The sequence below is a fragment of the Malurus melanocephalus genome, unplaced genomic scaffold (genome assembly GCF_030028575.1).
Source record: "Malurus melanocephalus ecotype Western Australia unplaced genomic scaffold, MMel_1.1 scaffold_119, whole genome shotgun sequence".
NCBI lineage: Eukaryota > Metazoa > Chordata > Aves > Passeriformes > Maluridae > Malurus > Malurus melanocephalus.
The window spans coordinates 1,651,087-1,666,184 of record NW_026623351.1 but is presented as its reverse complement, the minus strand read 5'-3'; the positions used below and the strand labels follow the sequence as shown (position 1 = coordinate 1,666,184).

The 15,098-nt window shown below is 39.5% G+C and overlaps 1 protein-coding gene across 3 annotated transcripts in view; it reads right to left on the bottom strand.

The window, feature by feature from the left end:
• The window catches only part of TPD52 (tumor protein D52), a 122,095-nt gene that overhangs the window by 85,735 nt on the left and 21,262 nt on the right, over positions 1-15,098 (bottom strand). For 2 of the 3 annotated variants that reach the window (XM_057370103.1, XM_057370102.1), the window contains exons 2-4: positions 7,522-7,637; positions 5,735-5,883; positions 4,773-4,874 (exon numbers count right to left, since the gene is read on the bottom strand). In XM_057370103.1, the coding sequence (XP_057226086.1) occupies positions 4,773-4,874; positions 5,735-5,883; positions 7,522-7,637 (367 nt within the window). Of the gene's footprint in view, positions 1-4,772; positions 4,875-5,734; positions 5,884-7,521; positions 7,638-12,681; positions 13,049-15,098 lie in introns of those variants that run through there. The other variant, XM_057370104.1, reaches the window with a different exon arrangement.

Sequence of the window (15,098 nt, the reverse complement as noted above, 5' to 3'; positions counted from 1 at the left end):
CCTCATAATGGGCATACTAATTGAATGTTGTATGGAGCGTATACTAAATGCCAGCATTAAGAAAAAAGAAAGCGAAAAGTTAGTTTAAGTAATACATTGAGAAGAAATGGGCTTAGAGAGCTGACTTCTATAAACTATCTTTGGTAAACAGCCAAACACTCTTACACAGTCTTAGATAGCAACTGCTTGGTTTTGCTTTTCTTAATTGCTTAGCCATGCACACATACAAGTTCACCAGAGCAAAAGCTACAACGTTTTTCCCTTTTAGAAAGATTCAAGTGACATGCTTGTTAGTACTTGTTCTGCTTAGCTGCAACAGTGTGTCTACTCCTAAAGTTTCTCAAGCAACAGGAGTTATGCTGCATTTACAGTTTCAGCAATTACCAGTAGAAACCAAACACTTGAGAGTCTTATCTGTCAACGAATCTTCCTACTGAAAGAATTAACCCGACATCCAGAAAGCTTCCATTTCTATTCAGTGTTTTTCACACTCATCCATACAAATTATCTACTCATCAATATGCATCCAGCAGCAGCAGTCACATCAAATCAGTATTCAAGGTCAGGTTTATGCTGGGAGCAGGGATTAAGTCCTAGTCCTGCATTCTGAAATTCAGAGAGGATTTCTCTATAGCAACTGTTAGTCTTGATATACAGTTATTGTTTTCTAGCAAGAACACACATCTGCTCCTAGAAGGAAACTGGATATAGATTAAGGAGCTCCCAAAACACCTCAAGACAACCTGCCATCTAATTTAGTTCCATAGAGAAAATCGCTGTTTTCTGTTGATACAAACAAACCTTAAATGTTTCTTATCAAATAYCACAACAGTAACTTAGAACTATTACAAGTGATGATCACAGTTTTTCATAACTATACATGGAATTTKTCTGGGCCTTATGATGTCTTTCAAGAGAATACTTTCCAGGCAGTTGCTGGGGGAGGAGAGGAGGGAAGGTAAACAACTCTCTCACATAAGATGTACCTCCAAACTTTCAATTAGCATTTCAGCACAATCAATGGAAGATACATTCACAGCAGAAAATAAGTTCTGTGTTTATTGCAGAACAAGTTTTAAGAGATTCCTTCTGAGGGCTCMTCAATAAAACATAGTGATAGAAAGRAAAACAACACACATGAAAAGTTCCCTTAGGTTGAGATCCCTTGGGCAGATGCACAACTGTAGGTTGATTTGTAGTTACAGTGTACTGGGAATCACATACACAGGGCCCAATGCTTTCCTGACATGYATCAGTAATGCACAGCCATGTTTCATTTATTTCCCCAATCCCATTTTTCCCATGTTTCATTCTTATGGATGGGCTGGCTTCTACAGGCTTTTCCAGAATGCAGAGAAGCTGGTTGTCTTCTGGACTGTAATTTGTATTCCACACTGTGGTGTGGATTACTACAAATTCTTCTCTTGCTATGTGGAAGGTTTTATTACAGAACTACACCAACATGAACTTAGTTTCAGTCAATGCTCAGTCAATTCCCYTCATGCTATAAGATGTTTCTCCCTGCAAGAAGTTTAAGGCTAAAGAGGTTGTAATACATGTACTTAAAACAGTAGACCTGCTCCCACTGAAAAAACCAACCAATAGTAGATAGGAGATTTTTTAACAGATGTCTATGAAAGTTTAGTTTAACCTCAGAGATTAGTTAATAGAAGAACTATTCATGCATTCATGAAGAATGTAATTTATGAAGAATTCTGCAATCTTGGAACAAGGCAAAGATGGACTTTGCTCCATTATATGGATTYGGTGCAGGAGAAGCCAAGTGCAGAGGCATGACTGCTCAGAAGCTGCATCTTGGTACTACTGTTGTTTTGCACAGAATGCTGTGCATGTTGCCTACACAAGGAAGGTTAGCTCATCAACACATCCTTTGAAAACAGAATAAAGGTATTAACAGAACCTAAGGAACAGAGTTCATTTTCATCACAACGAAGAGCAGAGGAAACAGATACCAAAAGGAAGCAAAAATACACTGACATTGCACKACCAGTCCTCCTTCCTCTCCATTTCAGCAGTTTCCAAAATCACAGCTCCAGCAGCTGCCTCACTCCTTTTGCAACTACCTACTAAACCACTTTGCAGTKCATGAATGAAGACCTGCATGTGATGTTTGCTGCATGGGATACGKAGAAATAGCTCAACATGGAAGAAATCACACCATTATAGCTGAGAAGTCTCTCAACTAAAACAATACAAGGGAAGGTGAACCCACCATGAAGCCACCATGTAAGAGTTTAAGAACAAAAATGCACTGGCATATTCAGTATTGGTTTGAAGTGTCAGACCCATCAACTTTCATTTCCAGGAAAAAATTTAGGCATTTAAACCTTTCTGAAACTCATACTTGMCCTTGACTGGCTGAATCCCAGATTAATTTGGTTCTCATGAAAAACAAAGACTTTTAATCTCTTGCTTTAAGTGCAACTAAGATCTTCAACAGTACTAATTTTTCATACTTTTGTTTTGTTTCTAAACGCAGCTATTCCTGAATTTATAGCAATACCCTGCATTTCCATTGCTGTGATTCTCCCTGRGAAGCACACCAATAGTGTGGGCTTCTCTGGTACTGTTACATTCTCTGCCTGTGGCTCAGTTTCAGATAAAGAGTACTCACCGCCCACAGAGCCACTAATTGGAGTAATTAGGACACTCTTAAGGAGGTATTCCTGAAGCAGAAGGTATCTCTGAGTCTGCGCTTGTCCTTGTCCAGGGCGATAATCTAATACTAATTGGGGAACACCATAGCCTTAAGGTAGAAAAGTGACTCCTGTTAAATGAGCAGTTGAGCTCTGCATCCAAAAGGAACAGAGAAGTCTTCCAGGCTCYCATTGTCTCACTGAAGCTAAAGGGGACATGTTTCACACCAGCTGCTCTTCTTACACCTCAGCAAACTGAGCTCACTTCAGAGTCTGAGTTCTCATAGCATCCTGTGCCTCTGCCCATCTCCTCCCCTGGGACAACAGCTCTCAGTTAGTACTCCAGGAGTCAGATCCCAACATCTTAATAGAGATCCCACTGCTATCTTTATCTACTTAGTGGGAGAGTACAGAAAAGATAAAGTCAGATTCAGGTGTGCATAGATGCGCTGAGAGRAAATGGGCAGAAGTTGTTACACAGGAAATTTAACTACTGAAAACACTGGATATCTTCTTAGATAGGCAGATCAAAGGTAATGTAGATGAAGTGACTAAAATACTGGCGCTACTAAAGTAATCAACTCAAGGACTGTTTCACAGACAAACTTCGAACAAAGAATGTATAAACTATTTTACATTTAGACTCTAGTAAATTGGTTAGAGTCAATGCTAAACATTGTAATAGACACAAAAAGGGAGAAATCTCTGCCACAGCACAAACACTGTACAGACAAAGAAGGAGGAATCCTGCATGCCATTGACCTCGACACCATATTCTACTCTCTAGACAAAAAACCTTACACAATCATTTTAGAMGGTTTCTTTCTTACAAGGAAGAGAGACTAAGTAATTATTTATACTCAAGATTTCATGTTCTGAGATRGTTACCAGGCGAACATGAAGGAACATCTTCTCTGACATTAAAAGAGCTTCAGTTTTACATTAACTAACACTGGAAAAAAGAAGAAATTATCTTTTACAGACAAAACTTTTAATTAAAGATTTTAATGGAGACAGTCTGACTACATGCTTAGTTTCAGAAGCAACTCTTGAGCCCACCTTACCTAAAGGAATGTGAAAATGCCTGTAGTCTGCACAATGCCAGAGTAAGCATTAAAGAGAGAAAGGAAGTTCTGATAAATCTGAAGAAAAATATGTAACTGTGTAGCTGTGTTTTCTCACTAGACTTCAAAAAGCAAGAGGTTAATGGCAGCACTTTAAAATGGCTGATTTTATTACACTGCTTCCAAAGCAGCAATATTCTGTGAGAACATGTGAATTTTTATTTGCCCAATAATTGAAAAATAAGTTTAACAACAATAAATTATCTGTGGAAACGAATAATTGTATGGATTTCAGTAGTAAGAATATAATCAAGGAATTGTAAGCTGAGCACCCGATTGTATTGCATTCAGCAGGAGTTTTGCAAGCAGCTCAAAATACTTCTATAAATTACTCAATGCACATGAAGGGCTGTGTCATTTGGCACAATGTCAAAATACATTGCATGCCAASAATAGTTAAGAACTAAAAAGTGCTAATAGTCTCTTAAAAATGTAATAAAATCAAGCCACTTCTATGAGGCAGAACAGCTTAGAGACAAATAAGACACACCTGGAAGGAATCAACACACAAGACAAAAAAACCCAAACAAACCCCCAAAACAAAAACAACAATAAAAAACAACAACAATAACAAAAAAAGAGTCAAATGACAAAACACAAACCACGAACAGTTAAAGATATCAGTTGTTTAAATATAGTGTTCCACAAGCTGAGAAAGAGACTAGAAATGACAGTGCTATGTGCATCCCACAAAGGCAGACAGAGACACTGCCACCTKCAATCACACCAGAAAAGTAAGAGCAGCAGTGAGGTAGTAGCACACATTGCTTCTCTCACCTACGTAAAATACACGCCACAGAACTCCTCAGCATCAGTGAGGACATACAAGCAGATTTTGCAGCAAGTCTCTTACCTCCCCTAAAGCAGTGGCTGAGGGCTCCTGACAGATTCGCTTTTAGAAGTACTAGGTATGTTAACAGCACAAATCTATTGCAGTGATTACCACTTAAATAAAAAATGCAATTACTTGGGAAAAGCTAAAGAAACCTACCTGACATCTTCAAATTTCTTGGTTATGACTGAACCAACAGAAGAAAAAGCAGCAGAAGCTTTCTGACCAGCCTGAGACAGGGTTTCTGATGTTCTCTTGTATCTGTGTTCAAAAAAACATTTAGCTTTTAGTTATTTAAATAGAACACATAAGGAACCTTTCAGTGTGTGTATACTGTATCAAATGCAGAGGTACACTTCAGCTAATGGAAAACCTACTTAATGTATTATTTTGAGTCTTCGCAGTGCCTTGTGGCTACTTTATCTCTGCCACCTCTGACTTCAGACCAGGTTCACCAACATGCACCTATTACCCCATCCCCAAAACAGATGCAGGACTTACAAAAATATAAAACAAACTCACACGGAAAACACCCCAATCAGAAAAAAAAAAGTCAGAAAAATACAAAAGAAAACAAAACATAAGAAAACAATAATATACACACACAGTGGAAAAGGTCTATTTTTGTGCCAAGTGTCCAAATTTTTGTATACAATTCTGTCAATAAAATTCACCATAGAAAGTTTGAGGTATATCTAGCTACATTCTGTGTAGTCATTAATTGTAAAAGGTAGTTTGCTCTAGACCTTAAGCTAACACTTGCGCTTGGCAAGACAGTAACAGTGATGTATTCTTCCTGCAAGAGTTCAGTTTACAATGATTTTTTCAGTGTRGAAAAGAAGGGTATTCTGTTGCACTTAGAACACCTTGGTATCCCAGATCTGTCAGACAAAAGAGGTGTGTTAGAATAGCCCATATTTTGGTCAATCATTATTTTTTTCACCTAAAATATGGCTAGCAGTGTTCTTYAAAAAATCCATGTTGATTTACCCAAAGAAGTTTTAATACAACTTAACTTTGTGTTATTTATACTCATCTCATTTCACAAGACTAGTGTTTAGACAAGATCTAAACAGTTWTCACTTCAACAGCCTAAACAATCATCATGATCTGGTACATACGCTGTGGTTGACGTAACATCTTGCCAGCTTTTGGTAATATTCTGCCTTAGTTCCTGTAGTGAGTTAATTCCCAGCTTTCTCTTGATTTCTGCTAGATGCTTCTCTTTGGCAGCTAGCACTTGTGAGAGCGTCTGGATTTCCTCTTCCACCTGTGGCAGRAGAGTTGTTAACAAGTGATTAACAGTTAACAAGGAATATACCCAACCATYTAACTATGTATTTTTTAAAAGCATGTAGTAGACATCAGTAGTAGGAGGGTTAACAGGTTTTAACATTGCCTCACAGTCATTCCAAATACTAAAAGAGAAATCCAACATAGCCTACAACAGAGCTAGTGAGAAAGAAAGCTACCGGTAGCTAGCTCTGTTATGGGAATATGTACAAGCAAGTTGATAACTAGAATGGTTATGAAATGCATGGTTAGAAATCATTACCTATGATATGTAAAGGTTGAAGATTAGTCAAACCTGGGACAATCGCCAAGCCTGTATTCTACTTCCATGTCAGAAGAGATACCAATGTGTGACCGGATCAGGAAACTCAGAGCATGTCTGATCTATACACAGATTTTGTTTCCTTGCTCAAACAGAAAGATTTCTTTGTGGTTTAAGCCAGCACCTCCAGACTTGGATCCAGCCATGGAAGTGCCTTCCCCAGAGCAGGTGTGGAAATGGTGGCAGACTGAGCAGACAAAACCCACACAAACRCAAAACAAACATACAGCCCCTGCTTTGCAACTAGAAAACCATGCTGTTTGTATACTTTTTTACTCCAATGGTCACTGAAGCCTCGCCTGGAAACATGACCAGAGTAGTCAGCACAGTTTTACAATGCCATTCTGAGCTACATAGAAGTGACAGAGGCATTAAGACCATATGTACAAAGGCAAGGGCGTACCTCCAATCCTACTTCCTCATTCAGGCAAGATCACCCTACTTCAGAGTACCAGGCTGCCCACTCGTTTAAGCTCCTTACAGGAGTCCAGCTCCTTACTGTACTCCTTACAGTATCTTCAATACACCTTTGTTTTGGGTATCTGTCCAAAGTCCAGTGTGACATATGCTACCAGGACCAGATTACCCTCACCACTTTTGGCATGAAATGATACTCAGGACTCCCAATTACAAGACTGCATTAAATGTGGTTATTTCACAGCTAATCTTTGTTTGCCAACCTTAGTCTTAAGTTAGTGTCTTTCATAAGGGTCCTAAAGTCACATAGAGCTACTAAAGAAAAAAGACTAGCTGCTTAATAAAGCTTGACTTTGGCATGTATCAGGCTTGAATAWTTGCCTGTCTGTCCTTCAAAGAATGCTACTTTTTCTCACTCTTAGAAATATTCTGTGATGGACAAGAATAGTAACATGTTTAGACATTAGCAATRCAGTGCCTACACAGATACTACTACTAAGTATTCTTCAGGAAAGAAAAAACTTTAGCTACTCCACACCAGCTGAGACAATACGTGGGTTTTGGCTTCCAACCATGTTCTCTTTGACTGCTTATTTACCCCTTTCTCACTTGAGAAAAAAAAAAAAAAGGTTAGGTATTTACGCATCTTGGTTTAAGATTTGTACATTCAGCACTTTCAGCTTAATTTCCCACCACTAGAACTGTCTGTTCTTTTCTCCTTGACACCCTTCCTTTCTTTCTCTGCAATACACAGGAGTGCCGGCTTTAGACACTCACAGAATAATTATGAAAAGCATTAACTGCATGTTCAAAGATAGCATTATCCCAGATTTTCATTGTCAAAACAAGTTTAAGAGCTATTTGCAAAAAAAGTACCTTGGCAAGCTCTTTTCTTAGCTCATCCTGTTCTTCTTCTGAGAGTGTTTCTGCCATGCCGATTGTAGCAGCAGCATCCTCTCCAACCTCAGGTATAGAGTCACTCCTCAGCAGCCCTTGAGATGAATAAAGCATTAAAAGTCTGATTATCACATCTGCCAAACAGTAGCTAACATTAGCACACAGCTCTATTGTGCCAGTGCACAAAGAAAACTGATGAGACGATACCAAAGTCATGCTCACCAGCTACAGGAAGGAAATTAAAGGCATTTTATGTTTCATTCTATCAAGCTGTATTAAAGTTCAATATAGTGGCAACCGTTGCTGTAATAGGAGACTGGAAACCTGTTGAAAACAACACATCACACTACTGTGTGAGAGAATCTAAGGTGCAGAACACTATGTCCTGACCAGTGTTTCCTACACAACTCTGCCTGGGAGTCCATGCACACTCTGGTGTCTCATTCAAAGGGCACAGAAACTCCAGAAGCACTGGAGATGCTCAAGGCCAATGCAAAGGCTCCCTCCCTTACTACCGTCTAGATGAGATTTAGACGTGACCACTCTGAGCACACTGGGTGCAGCCACAAGCAAGGTTCACAACAGTGGAGAAAATGATTGCACAGCAAGTGTGACCTCTTCCTCTGCACCCTGCTTGAGATCTCTGTCCCTAGTAACTGGGACCAGTGTGGCTAGMAGGTTGCAGATATCACGGAACTAGAAATAAGCTGCTGGTTTGCACCTGAACAGTAAGACAAATAAGAAGCCCAACAGCCAAAAGGCTGTTGCTTCAAAGCAGGGAGGGCTGAAAAGGGACTGATAAGGATGTGCATCCACTCACACTGCCACCTCTTCCTCTTCCAAATCCAGAAACTAAAACTCTGCCAAGCTCCTATAAAAGCACAAACATCCCTATGGTCTTCCTCARCTTTTGCTTTCACAGTTTCAGGGAAAGGAAGGAGGATGATATTATTTGTATTACAATGATGCATTCACTTTAATGATTCATCTTTTCTTAGTCCTYTGTGCTTGCAGAAAGATCATTTTAAACACCTTTAAGTGCAACAAAATTTCCAGCAAAAGATTTTCCACTTTGAGTTTTAGTAGCTGACACTTAAAGTTTGTCAGAGTCAAGCAATCCTGTTCTAATTACAGAGACAAGTTTGCAGGGAGACTGCATGCTGGAATGGGTGTAGATTCCCAGAAGTTATTCTCTATTCAAGAGGTAAAATRGCTTCACAGATAATAAAAAAGAAGTTAAGTAAAGATCTAAAAATACAAGAGAAAAGAAATCAGGATTGTTTGTTAATAAGGAGTGAGGGTGTATGTATAAATATATGCATGTGTGTATGTATATAAATACATCATTCATTTAATTTGAAGGCACATTAAGTAACATTTCCTATTAATCACTGTAATAATTAGCCATCTAACCAATAAAATTCCATCCTCATTTCAGCAGCTTCTCATGGCATTCCATAATATCYTTTGGTCTGGGAATCAAAGACTCATTAATCACCACTATGATTTTGCAGTGAAGTTTCATACCAAACAGCTACATGACAATCAACTGAAAAGTCAAGGGAAAAAAAGATTCTATGAGTCTGTAATTAGTTGCAGGCATTCTATGAAACATACTCCTAGCAGCTGTCAAGCCAAAAAAAAAAAAAAAAAAAGAAACCTTATTCTTGATCAAACTACTGAATTCAGGTAAAGCTCAATTCCACAAATTCTTTCCAAAACAGTATGTTTTCTGCCTGTATTTGTGTCCAGAATACTTGCCCTCTAGAAGTATACTGCTACACGAACAGAACTTTTATAAATGCTGTTACCAGAGTGCACTGGGAAGGAACACTACAGGAAGAAAATTAAACCTCATTCTGCATTTATTCATGAGATCTGTGCCATGTTTTCCCAGAGATCTACATGTGTTTTCTACATAGACCTAATGTAGGTCCTATGGGTTTCCCAATACACTATTTTCTGTCAGAAACCTAGGGCAGTAAGAACTTCAAAGTCGAATGCCCAAATCAAAGCACAGCACTACAGCACCTAAAAAAAAAGGATTATGGCTCATGTCACGATCAGATAATTTTTGTTTTATACATCTACGTTTCCTTAACAATTCAGAATGCTATGCTTTTTTGTCAACTTGCTATTTAACCTGTGAAGGCAACTGTGAAGGAAAACTAACAACCTGAACTGCATTTCTCCCTGACACCCTACAACCTCCCAGTACGTTCTCCTGTGACTCCTGACCTTGCTCTTATCTGCAGCCTTTCAGGGACCACTTGCTTGCCATTGCAAAAGCYACTTCAGAAAGTTTGCAAATACCAAAACCACACGGACTCCAAGAGCATTAGCACATCCAGCTGAAAGTCTGTTCAATCTGATTATGAAGAGTCATCTGGATTATATCACCAAAAATAGACCATCAAGTGAATCCACCRGTAGGAAAACACGCTGGATTGTCTCCTGCTGCAACAGCTTCTGTTTGGGGAATGTACTTTCTCTTCAGAAAACTCGTTTGTTAAGACTGTTCTGCTTCTTCCGTACCAAATGGAATTTGAGGCACAATGCTAAGAAGCAAGGGAATGATTTCTCCTCCCCTTCACATTCCTAGAGCTTTTAAGGAAACAGAAAATCACTGCTACTCAGAGTCCTCCATACCTCACCCTGCACATCTTRCCATGTCTTCTTCTCCTCTCCTTCTGAGCCCCTCCCATTTATTACTTTTTCAAGCTCCACATGAAGTATGCAAACACCTTCCCATCAATCTTCATTCTGAAACCTCTGCTTTCTCTCCCTGTCACCATCCACCTCTCTGTTCACTTTGCTCTGATTCCTCAGTTCAGTACCTGCAGGACACAGGGATCATCCATGCTAGGGMAAGGCTGTGCTGGGCCATCTGACGAAGATGTAGCTGTCTACACAGCTATCAACCTACAGATCTCCACACTAGCATGGCTACAACCCAAATGTATTCCATAAACCAATATTCACAACCAGTAAGATCCTGGCTTTGTAAAAACTTCATAAGGAAACGTGCACAGTTCACTTTAGATCCTAGGGGGTGGGAAAAGGAACTAGGAAATCGGCAGTCAGCCAACAAATGGAAATGCTTTGGCTCAAACTATTATTAAGAGAACATTTCTCACTTGTGGTCTTCTTTCACCAACAGAGCTGTTGTTGTTATTATTATTATTATTATTATTATTACTTTATATTGTTATGTAATATTACTATTACAGCTTTTAACTTGTTACCTTTTGTTATGTTAGTTTCTTGCATCATAAGAGTTGGAAAGGACTTAAAATTCAGCCACTTGGTACTCTTTCATAACCAAGTTTAGCCGAACATTTCATGTGTCTTAAACAGAAAAAAACTATTTGGGGGAGAAAAATTGTAAAGACTTAGATACTACTGAGAAAACTCACCTGGCTTTAAGGTACATTTTTAGGTCTGTATTCTAAGATTAACATATTAGCCCAGCAGTTTATTAGATCTACTTAAAYGAACCAAATAAAGACATGAGCAAGTTAGTTGATTAGGACTCCATAGATCACATACAGGGAAGTGAGTAGGCAAAGCATTACAGTAATTCAATTAACACCTAGTTTTTCTGATTTGGGGTTTGCTTTGGCTAGTTTCAACCCAAGTTTGTGCTCTATTTGGACCATAAATTCCTACTTCCCTGGCCTGAATTCAGAGATCAGCAGCGAACAGGAGCAGTTTAAGGAAGTACTTGTCATTTCRGATGAGCAGCCTTGGGGTGGGGGTGGGTTAACAAAAAGATTATCCACAAAGCTTTCTTTTAGGTCGACATGTTCTGCATCCAACACTCAGAATGAGCATTTTTGTTATCACTATACAGCTGGCAAAGTGAAAGAAAAAAGGTGCTTGTTATAGTTCAGGAGAACAAGCTGTTGCAAAAAGACCACTCCAACATTTGAGTAACATACAGTGCTACAGAGYTTATTTATTCTGCAGTATATAAGAAAGATCAAATTTAAGTGCTTCCCATTTATCTCAGTAAAGAAGCCAAAGTGAGACATACTTCTTCAACCTGGGGGAGAAAATTCTTAGGCTTCTCCCAAACGCTAATCAGATGTTCATTAAAAGCAAATGAAAAAGAAAATAATGCACAGCAAAGGCTGGTGGTAATGGTGATGCATCATCATCTGACACAGAGCTGCTTCCCCTCTCCTTTAGAAGAGCTGGGAGATGCAGTAATTGCAGAAGTGAAAGCTGACCACTGTTTCCCAGTAGCCCCTGGCTAACCAAGTTCACAGAGGGTTGTTCACTACAACAACAGTGAACCTACAGTTCACACAGAGGTTCCCCAAGGGATGAACATTTCTTTAAAGTTTTAAGAAACAAGCCCAAAAGAAAAATTACCTTTCAAATCTTCTGTCAAAAGAAAAATTAACACCTGTGTAACTTTGTTTTGCCACACCTGAAGGACGTCTAAGATTTCTATATTTAAAATTACTTTGGAAGATTACATCTGGCAGCAAAGAATGGAATGGAATGACAGTAAAACCAGACAGCGGTATGTTGGGAGGCACAGCTATAGATGTTCCATACAACAGGTTACCAGCTAGAAACTCATAGGGTTAAGCACTRCATGGATGCAACCGCAGCACAGCACAGGGCAGCCCCAGCACTGTTAGTATCTGCAGGTGGAAGGTTTGCAGCATTTTAAATGCTAGGTAGAATGGAGTGAAGGTTTTAGAGGGCATTTTTGTTAACCAGTGAGATTTTCAGTAGTAAGGCAAAAGCAGATTTTAGACAATCCAGAGCACTGAAGTCCTAGTAGGAATGCAATTCCTACCTTCCAMCCCCCACCCCCAAAAAGCTAATAATCAAACTAGGCAAATTATTCCAATTTTTCACAAGTTGCCTTTTTGTTTCTCTTTTTTTTTGCCTGTTCATTTTCCTTCAAACTGTCTGTCTGCTGAAGAAATAACAAATACTGTAAAGCTGGTAAATGCATAACACATGAGATATTACCTACATGACACAGTGAAGCTAATACACTACCAGAATTAACAGCTTTTATAGATTTTTTTTATTTGAGAAGTTTTACAGATTGCTAAACATAGCTAATTGCTAAGCATTTCATGTAGAGATTTTGAGAAAGGAAGAGAAGAAAGTTACCAGACTTTGCCAGCGTAGGTGATCCAGGTGGAGAAAGGTTTATGCCAGGCGACAAGTAAAGATAATTTCTGTTCACTCCAGCATTGAAATCGAAGGGTGATTTGTAATCCTCATATAGATCCATGCCAGACAGTTCAGAGTGCGCAGCCATTCTCTTCTTCCACCAAAGCATTCATCTTCGCTTTCTGGGGCGACCCAGACAGCAGGATTCAGAAACCCTCCATTTCTTCACATGACACTCACTCACTGTGCCTCCTCAGAAAATTCAGCTCTGCTACATATGATAGAGCCATCGAGCAAGTGATTTCTTAGCCATCTTGTAACTGCTGCTGTTTACATGGCACAAAGTTAAGTTCCTGTAAATTTATAACTGAGGCTGGATTTAAACAGACCGTTCCTTTAACAAACATTCACAGTACACTGCTCATGGCTTCTGGAAGAGCCTTGGTCCTCYGCCGAGCTGCATCAAGTATTTCCAATCATTTAAATAAAAAAAGGTCAGCTGACTGCAGCTACACCAGGATATCCTTAATCTTCTAGGACACAAAAGGATTACTAGCCGTAATCTATCCTATATACCATCTGTGTTGGACTTTTTCTTCTGATTAATGGAAAATTCTGCGTGCATAGCTATTTCTCCAGCTGCTTCCATCAGTGTAATAACTATGAGTGAGAACCCAGTCTCTGCTGCCCGGGTATCACACTGTAGTGTGAGCTCAGAATAGGAGAGAAGGCTGGGCTATAAACACSACCTAGGTTTATTGATGAACATTCTAACGTGCATTATGATTTTTKCTCATGAGGCTAAACATATCTGGGTCTGAGAGGTTTTGAAGGTTTTGTTTGGACTTTTTAAAAAAAAAATATTATTGAAGTGCACTGCCTTATGTTCTCAGTGCTTCAACCAGCATTGTTTAGAGCAGTCAGTAATGCTAGAAGCCAGTAATGCATGGCCTGAAATGTATTTGTGTTTTGACACATTTACCATAAAGAAAGATCAACTYACATAAGCCATCTGACTTCATGCCAGGCCTTTAAGATTTAACCCTGGGAAGCAAAAATGCTTCTTACCTAAAAGAGCCTTTCAGCACAGTTTTGCAGCACTTCACTACTTTTAAAAAAAATTATTTCAAGGTCCGCTTCTTTCACTGGAAAAACAAGCTTTCTAGCAATGCAGATCACYTTTACAGTTGAGCAACAATTTCCTCCCAAAATCCCACACCTTCACATGGGATCCTCACTGCAGTCTGCACACAGAGGAGCATAATCAAATCGAAGTTAATCTCTTCCTGCACAGTAAGAGTGATTTTTCTAACAGAGCTGATCAGACGGTAGTCCAGAGAAGTGAAGGAGCTTTGCAGCATACCAAAGTATGAGCAAAATATTCCGCAGGCATATGAGAAGAAARCCTTCTGGAATTTTAACTTCCCATTTCCACTGCAGTCAGTCAGAGGGCACAGGAACAGACCTTCCAGCTAATTRAAGAGCAGCTCCTTTAGGCTACAGACCTACATTCACTTCTGGTGCAGTGCACCTACAGGCTCATAACAATGAGCATGCKGGAGCCTGAAACACAGATCTCTGCTATTTTCTGGAAGAAGAAAATAGARGGCCCCTCTGCATTTCTGACACGTGGCTGTGACATGTACCAGAAATACTGCAACGTTCACCTGACAAAGGTCAAAACTTTGGTCACAGACTCTAGTTAAAGCATCCAGAGGCAGCAGAGAACTGTAACACAGCTACAGTAATAACATTCTCTATTAACCAAGCCTGTTAATATGAATAGCTACAGATTCTGCTTTGCAGCTTTCCCTTATGTACCTCAGCAGCCTGTGAGAGACTGCCTTCTGTGCAAAAGGCTCAGTTGTATTWACTGGGCTAGGCAAAAAATTACAGGTTATCAGATATGGCACACAAAGAGCTGGGTGTTTTCTACCATCACTCTCCTGACACAGAAAGAGAGAGAGAAGGTGAGGCTACACCCTAGGACTTTTTCCCAAACCTAGATAATAATTCAGTCAGTGCTAGCTGGCTACAACTGCAAGTAGCTATTATAGGAAAAAGTACCCCKTACAAAGGTCTGTTGATCCCTTCCAAAAATCAGTAATACCATATCCTAGGCATTTTCTGGAGCCAGCATTATATTCTTGTCTTTTACATGGGGTAGGTTGAGTTTTACCCCTCACCATCCATTCAAAAAAATATGTTACTCTTCCTACATCTCTATAGTGCGAAAGTTAGTTTCGTGTCCCTAGAGCCATTGGATTGCAACACTCAACCACCGACCTGGCCTGCCACCCCTACAAACAGAAGTCTGCATGGGCCAAACTCTTCAACACACCTTCAGTGTAGTCAGAGACACATATAGGATGTGACCCACTGCTGGAACACACATTTGGCTTACAGGGAAGATT